The 8,895-nt window shown below is 41.4% G+C and overlaps 1 protein-coding gene across 1 annotated transcript; it reads left to right on the top strand.

The window, feature by feature from the left end:
• The first annotated feature begins 4,966 nt into the window (after nt 1-4,966).
• LOC107604673 (Eukaryotic aspartyl protease family protein) lies at nt 4,967-7,075 on the top strand. Its single transcript, XM_016306318.3, has one exon. The coding sequence runs from the start codon at nt 5,184-5,186 to the stop codon at nt 6,600-6,602; it is 1,419 nt and encodes a 472-aa protein (XP_016161804.1). The 5' UTR covers nt 4,967-5,183; the 3' UTR covers nt 6,603-7,075.
• The last annotated feature ends 1,820 nt before the right edge of the window (nt 7,076-8,895 follow it).

The following is an 8,895-nucleotide window of genomic DNA, read 5'->3' as shown; positions in this document are numbered from 1 at the left end:
GGATAATTCTGAGTTCACCGTAGCAGAGACTACTCCGACTGGTTCCTTCTCATTGGGTAGATACAGAGTATCGCTTGCCTCTCAGACATGTGACTGCGGGTACTTCCAGGCACTTCATTTCCCGTGTTAGCATGCACTTGCATGTTATGCCTACTCACGGGTAAACTGGACCACTTATGTTCACAGCGTGTACCGGATTAGTTCGGTATTCAGTGTGTATCGAATGGGATTCACCCCACCGATTCCAGAGGGTTTCTGGCCACCATACGACGGGCCCACTGTGATACCGGACCCTGACAAGAGGCGTACGAGAGAGGGTCGTCCGAGGTCCACTAGGATACGAACAAATATGGACGAGGCAGATCCAAACCGGCCAAAGAGATGTGGCCTATGTCGCCAACCCGGACACACACATCGGAGTTGCCCACAGCTGGGTGGATCGTCTCACACTGGGGGCCATTAGTAGCCATGTTCTTAGCGTTAGTACTTATTTTATTTAAGTTTCCCTGTTCGATGTTTTGGTTGACCACTCATGTAATTTGTTGACTTTTTTACTTTCATGTATTGTGCATGCTGTGTTAAGTAATGAATATGTTATGTTTCACTTTGAGTCTTGCTACAAGTCCCCTAAATGCAAAATTTAATAAATAAATGTACACATTAAACTGTTATATGATGCAATGATTATAAATAGTCACTGACAAATCCGGTAAACACCTATTTTCAAAGTACAATACGATGAACAAACAACAAAGGAAAACAGCTCTAAAATAACAACAAAAGTACACATGGCTATCATACATGAATGAACCCTAAGGAACAAAATACATGAAACGTGAATCATCTAAACAGATGCGAGCCCGTAAAGCAACGACGGGGTACCCGTGCCCTCTGACCTCTGCGGATAAACGGCTCCTCATCCTCGATCTCATTCGCGTCCTCACCCAGGGCAGGCTGTTGGTGCACGAAATTGTGATCTCTGGTAATGGCTCCAAAAGCTTGGTGCTCTAATCTTAATTCATAATTTGTCACAACTTCGATATAACTAACCAGCAAGTGCACTGGGTCGTCCAAGTAATAAAACCTTACGTGAGTAAGGGTCGATCCCACGGAGATTGTTGGTATGAACCAAGCTATGGTCACCTTGTAAATCTCAGTCAGGCGGATATCAAATGGTTATGGAGTTTTCGAATAAAAATAATAAATAAACAGAAAATAAAGATAGAAATACTTAGGTAATTCATTGGTGAGAATTTCAGATAAGCGTATAGAGATGCTTTCGTTCCTCTGAACCTCTGCTTTCCTGCTGTCTTCATCCAATCCTTCCTACTCCTTTCCATGGCAAGCTTTATGTAAGGCATCACCGTTGTCAATGGCTACATCTCATCCTCTCTGTGAAAAAGGTCCAAATGCTCTGTCATGGCATGGCTAATCATCTGGAGGTTCTCGATCATACTGGAATAGCGTTCACCCTCCTTTTGCGTCTGTCACTACGCCCAGCACTCGCGAGTTTGAAGTTCATCACAGCCATCCCTTCCCAGATCCTACTCGGAATACCACAGACAAGGTTTAGACTTTCCGGATCTCAGGAATGGCCATCCATGGGTTCTAACTTATACCACAAAGACGCTAATAACTCGGACTCGGTCCCCTGTATTAGATATCCAAGAGATACTCATTCTAGCTTGTTTGCATGTAGAACGGAAGTGTTTGTCAGGCACGCGTTCATAAGTGAGAATGATGATGAGCGTCACATAATCATCACATTCATCATGTTCTTGGGTGCGAATGGATATCTTAGAAGCGGAATAAGTTGAATTGAATAGAAAAACAGTAGTACTTTGCATTAATTCATGAGGAACAGCAGAGCTCCACACCTTAATCTATGGAGTGCAGAAACTCTACCGTTGAAAAATACATAAGTGAAAGGTTCAGGCATGGCCGAATGGCCAGCCCCAAACGTGATCAATAGATCAAAAGATAATCCAAAGATGAAACTAAAGATCATAAGATGTCTAATACAATAGTAAAAAGTCCTATTTATACTAAACTAGTTACTAGGGTTTATAGAAGTAAGTAATTGATGCATAAATCCACTTCCGGGGCCCACTTGGTATGTGCTTGGGCTGAGCTTGAAGTTTACACGTGGAGAGGTCATTCTTGGAGTTGAACGCCAGTTTGTAACGTGTTTCTGGCGTTCAACTCTGGTTCGTGACGTGTTTCTGACGTTTAACTCTAGACTGCAGCGTAGAACTGGCGTTCAACGCCCTTTTGCATCGTCTAAACTCGGCCAAAGTATGGACTATTATATATTGCTGGAAAGCCCTGGATGTCTACTTTCCAACGCAATTGGAAGCGTGGCATTTTGAGTTCTGTAGTTCCAGAAAAGCTACTTTGAGTGCAGGGAGGTCAGAATCCAACAGCATCAGCAGTCCTTCTTCAACCTCTGAATCTGATTTTTGCTCAAGTCCCTCAATTTCAGCCAGAAAATACCCGAAATCACAGAAAAACACACAAACTCATAGTAAAGTCCAGAAATGTGAATTTAACATAAAAACTAATAAAAATATCCCTTAAGGTAACTAGATCCTACTAAAAACATACTAAAAACAATGCCAAAAAGCGTATAAATTATCCGCTCATCAGCTGTGCAGGTGGCGTAACATGGATGGGTGCCGCAGACGGCCCGGCAACAGACTCTGATGCAGCAGTGTAGGCGGATGGTGGGGTACCTCCCAAACCAAAATGGTCACCAACAGATGCCGTAGGAGGCTCGTTCAGATCAACATCTAAAGGTGCCTGCGTGCCGGAGGTCTGACCACGTCTCCGGGACGGCACGTCCTCCTGCATGATGGCGGTAATCTCCTCTAGAAACTGCTGACCCCCGAAGTCCGCATCAAGCGTATTTGAGGCAAGGAAGTCTGACCACTATGATCCTGGAATAACCCATGGGGTACCCTCCTGCTGAGGCTGGTCATGGGCGGGTACACCAACGAAGTAATCTCCAAGAGGCCCCGACCCGAGTCCAGCGTCACCAAGGTCAGCCCCGTCACCCATACCTGACCCATACCACTCACCTCCATGTCCGCCATCGTGGGTACTAAAACCAGCAACTGCAATAGCCCCTGCACCATCCCCGCCCACGGGCCCATGCTGATCGTCGTCATCGTCGTCAGGGTCACGACCAGGGTGGTCCGCCGCACCACGCTCTCTTCGTCTCCCTCCCTGGCCTCGTCGTCCCCCATCAGCAGAGTATTCTGTTCAGGTCTTCGTCGGAGAGAATCTAGGTCGTTTTTTCTGGGATTTGGTGGGGTAGGGGAAATGAAGAATGGTTCGAATGAGGCTGATTCGAACTCCTTATATAGCCGAATCATGAGTAATTCGAACCAGGTAGGTTCGAATTACTAATGGAGCCACGAGAAGGATAATTCGAACCAGGGTTGGTTCGAATTACATGGTTAGCTATCGTAGGTATAATTCGAACTAGCCTTGTTCGAATTATGTGCAATTTGAGTTCGAACCACATTGGTTCGAATTACGTTCAACGTTTTCTCATCCTAATTCGAACTATATTGGTTCGATTTACTAAGGAATGTAGTTCGAACCAGGCTGGTTCGAATTACATTAAAATAGGCCTTGGCTCATTGCTGAAACGATTTTGCTTTTGGCTTATTTATATAATTCGAAACTTGCCTTGGCTTATTAGGGTTTTTTGCCCATCAAAAAATTATTCAACCATAATCAATTACAACTTATTTTTATGAGCCATTGAATACCAGCTTAATATTATCTCCAACAGATACCATAACACTTATCATCCCATGTCTCTTCTGCAAACACACAATGCATCAATAAATGGTTATCATCTTCAACACTGCCTCACTTCTTGTATGCCTCCCTGCTTTGTTCAATTATCTCATAAACTCATAGTTCATCTATGTATAATGGAGTTTCTTATATAATTTGATTTATAAGAACTTTTTCAATATTTCATAAATTTTTAAAAGACCAAATGTCACTTCACATATTAATTTTTAAAATTTTCTTGGACAAAAAGTATTGTATATCATGAAGATAAAAGAAAAAAAAAATTAAGCATCTTTACCTTTTTTTTATATATGGAAAAAAGTCTATCCAAACTTAATGCCACCAAATGATATATTAGCCTTTACATAAATGAGTGTTGTGTACAAATTTGTCCTGAGTGGGTCGTTTGGTTGCAAAATAAGAGAGAGGAATATGAAAAAGTTGGAAAACTCTGTAAAACTACAATTGGTGCAGGAGGTCAGATACTCATGAAAATGCATCAATCGATGAACATGGCACAAAAAAGCAAGATTTCCTGTCCCAGCATAATTTAACTAAAAAATCAAAACCTAAAGAACTTACAATTAACATTGCAAAAACAAGTACACAAACCCTATATCTGAAATTCCAATTGCCTTGCAATAAATCAATTCATTCAATTACATTCAAAGATAAGAACATGAATATGAAACTGGGTATCGAACTTATCACAGAAATGACGAAGTCGCTGCTAGTAAGAATGCCCCACAACACAACCCACAGTTGACCGTTAAGGAGAAATTTTGGGTAATAGACAACCCTACTTATCTCAGGGTTTGGGAAGATGATGATGATGAAGACACTCACGACCAAGAAATTGGCACACTAGAGAACGCACGAAAATTGTTTTGGGTTAGGTGGTGGGGAAGTGAGGACTTGAAGAATTGAAGAAATAGAAAAAACGAGGAAATTTCTTGCAGCTTAGTTGCAAAAGAATAAAACCTATTTAAGAGGATCATTATGTGAACACATGAAACTTGTAGGGCCAGAATGTAATTTTTATAAAATGAAAACAGAAGATGTGCATCCAAACACTGAAAGTTGCTGTGTGCTTCAAAACAGATACCTACATGGATGGCTTCAGGCTTCAGGCGCGTTAAGATAATATAAGACCTGACAAGTCAAAAACTACCGTTGGCGTGAATGGCAATTCATGTTATTTTCCACGCGCAGGGAGGACAATTCTGAATTCCACCAGCCCCCAAACTCACTCAGCCACTCTACAAAGTACAACCCCCACTTACAGTTTGCCCGTTGGTTCCCACCTCATTTATAAATAATAAACTAACACAACAAAGCACAAACACCAACAACATCCCCCATCCCCCCCCTTCACAATGGCTACTTACTTTCACATTCTCTGCATTCTCTCTCTCACTCTCCTTTCTCTGACCCCATTATCCTCTTCATCCAACACCATTAAACTCTCCCTTTCTCCATTCTTCACAAACCAACCCTCCTCTTCATCTTCCGCTTCTCAACCTTTATTACAAGCCCTCAAATTTGCCGCCTCTGCTTCTCTCTCCAGGGCTCACCACCTCAAGAACCGCAAAAGTAGCGAATCTGTCACCACCCCAGTCTTCGCAAAGAGCTACGGCAGCTACTCCGTAGACCTCAGTTTCGGAACACCACCGCAGACATTCCCCTTCGTTCTCGACACTGGAAGCAGCCTCGTCTGGTTCCCCTGTTCCTCACGCTACCTCTGCTCCAATTGCAACTTCCCAAACATCGACCCTTCCAACATCCACACCTTCATTCCCAAGAACTCTTCAACTGCCAGATTCGTCGGCTGCACCAATCCCAAATGTGACTGGATTTTCGGTTCCGATCCTCAATCCCGTTGCCCCGGCTGCCAACCTGGATCCCCCAACTGCGCGCTCAACTGCCCTGCTTACATCATACAATACGGTTTGGGCTCAACCGCCGGTCTCCTGCTACTGGACAATCTCGATTTTCCCGGAAAAATTGTTACCGATTTTCTCGTTGGCTGCTCAATCCTCTCGGTCCGGCAACCCGCCGGGATTGCCGGATTTGGACGCGGGAAGGAGTCACTGCCGTCGCAGATGAACCTCAAGAGATTCTCTTACTGTCTGGTCTCTCACCGCTTCGACGACGCGCCGGTGAAAAGCGACCTCATCTTACACATTGGTTCCTCCGGCGGCTCCAAGACCGCCGGCGTCAGCTACACGCCGTTCCGTGCGAACCCCGCCGCGGCGAACAATTCGGCATTCGGGGAATACTACTACGTTACTCTCCGGAAGATCCTCGTCGGCGGGAAGAGGGTGAAGGCTCCTTATGCATTATTGGAGCCCGGTTTGGACGGGAACGGCGGCACCATCGTTGACTCAGGGTCAACGTTCACGTTCATGGAGAAGCCGGTGTTCGAGGTCGTAGCAAAGGAATTCGAGAAGCAGATGAAGAATTTCACGAGGGCGAAGGACGTGGAGGACCAATCAGGCTTAAGTCCTTGCTTCGATTTCAAGGGATCGAAGACAGTGCCGTTGCCGGAGCTCACCTTTCAGTTCAAGGGTGGCGCCAAAATGACGCTTCCCGTGGCCGATTATTTCTCCTTGGTTGGTCGTCCTGACGTGGCATGTCTTACAATTGTCACGGATGGCGGTGCGGCCGGCCCCGCTAGGGCCGGGGGACCGTCGATCATATTGGGGAACTACCAGCAGCAGAATTACTACGTTGAGTATGATTTGGAGAATCAGAGGTTTGGGTTTAGGCCTCAGAATTGCCAAAAGAGTGTTTAGTTTAATTTATGTAGAGGTTTCAAAACTTGTGATGTAAAATGTGACTAATACTGCTCGCTGTTAGTTACATTGCCACCGATTCTGCGTCGGAGATAGTGGCGGCGGGAACAGCGGCACTGACACCACAGTGCTTATTGGAATGTGCATGGTTGTAGCTGCCGGTGACGTCTTTTAATTTATTCTTGTATGCCATTTTTTTATACTCAACCTAAATTCATTACTTGGATACGATAAAATATAGGTGTAGTCATTTAATATTTATCCAGTGATACGGAGGTGATGGGTTTAGAAATGGGCACTACACAACTCATTGAATTTTATTTTTTCTTGGTTGACAAATTTAATTTCTAGAAATAATGCATTATTGCAGGAACAGATTATCTCATTGTATGATTAGTTCATCAATGAACAATGATATAAATATGGAGATGGTAACTGCTGTCCTATATGCGGTTTCGTGTGTTTTTCTTGAATATCATATGATGTGATTCTTCTTTATCTGAGCTTTCTTTGTTTATTCCGTGTGTAAAAGCAAAAGTAGTGCCTTTTTTCGTCTATTATTCGTTTCTTTCGTTCTGATTGAGCTTGATTATGGCATGAGGGATCAATACCTTTATGAAGGGGAAAGATGATGAGATAAAGGTATGTGTTAGTTGCAATTATATGCGTGTCTTGTGTGTCTTCAAGTACTCAAGGAACCAACCCTACCTGCTATATGGTTTGCATATGACTAAGCATATTATTTTGTCCATCATCACCGACAGAGTAAAAGCTAACCTTTTTCTCTATTTCACTTCCATAACTGAATAAAACATTTGGCTTTACTTCATGCAAAACTGAAATTAATCAACATTTCTATTCAAATTTTCATAAATAATATTATTAAAGTACATTTATATTTGTAATCAAATTACTAATAAATGCACAAAAATAGTGTTGTTAGGAAATTATTTTTTAAAGCAATATTAGCCAATAAAATAATAAATGGACAAAAATTTAAGAGAAAGAAAAAAAATAAAAAAAATACTGACTAAAAAAATCATTACTATTTTTTTTTCATAACTATTGAATATTATATTAGAAAATTATATATAAATACATAATAGTTAATTTTATTTATAGAACTTTTTTTTGGCTCAATTTTTTTTCTCTTTTCACATTAAATAATCTTGTCCCTGAAATCTCTCTCTCTCTCTCTCTCTCTCTCTCTCTCTCTCTCTCTCTCTCTCTCTCTCTCTCTCTCTCTCTCTCTCTCTCTCTCTCTCTCTCTCTCTCTCTCTCTCTCTCTCTCTCTCTAAATTGTAAATAAAGACAACCATCCATATTCTTCGTAAACAGCTTAGATAGAATAACGTTTTTAATAGCCTAAGTAATATCCACATGGTTGCTTTAATTTTTCACCATTATTGTTTGGCAAGTCACATTACTCACATGTTTAAAAAATTTTAATTTTGTTTAGCTAGCATTATCGCTAATAAATACGGCATTATAACTGGCGGTGTTACAGCATTGGCATTTTGGGGCTAAAATCTTCTATGTAATCTAACAAAACTATCAAATATTTTGTTAAAAAAGACGTGCTTATGACTTCTATTCAATTTAAAAGATATTTTTATTTAGCCTTTATACATACATGCAAGGTATTTCATTTTTCCCAAAGTCAAGAATTCAACGACAAATTATTATGGTTCCCTCTATTTTTTTTTCTAACTGTATTTTGGCATTGACAAGTTCTCCTACTCAACCGAAGAAACCATCAAGCAGTCAACGTCTCCTTAACAGTTGGTTGAGTAGAAATCTGTTTCCAAACATTCTGTATGGATATGAATGATATCATTATCGCCACCACAAATTTGTTCATACAACCAAACCAGATCCGACATGAAATCATCCAAGGATAAGCAGTGAGCGATGGAGAGGGAAACGAAGATATAGACAACACTTATGAAGATTAATTCACAAAGGTAATAAATTAAATAGATAAATTACTAATAGTAACAACATAATAAGGACCACCGAAAGAAAAGGCTCGTTGCTTTGTCATTCTGGGCCATTACAAATAGACCACTGCTGTTATCATCGTTGTCACCATCATTATTAATTTTGTTTCTTGTTTTGGCTACACCAAATAGCATAGGGCAATAGTGTTAATATGCATCTAATTAATAATGTAACTTTTGTAGTTTTGTTCCTTTTTTTCTTTTTTTTTTTCTTGCCAGTTAAGTTAGGCTGCATTTCCATCTTGTTTATTAGGTTGGGGTGTCATCTCTACATCTAACTCGGAACTTTTGGC

Source organism: Arachis ipaensis, chromosome B6 (assembly GCF_059453495.1).
Source record: "Arachis ipaensis isolate K30076 ecotype BB chromosome B6, ASM5945349v1, whole genome shotgun sequence".
In the NCBI taxonomy this organism is placed as follows: Eukaryota; Viridiplantae; Streptophyta; class Magnoliopsida; order Fabales; family Fabaceae; genus Arachis; species Arachis ipaensis.
This window is presented reverse-complemented; position numbering and strand designations above follow the sequence as displayed.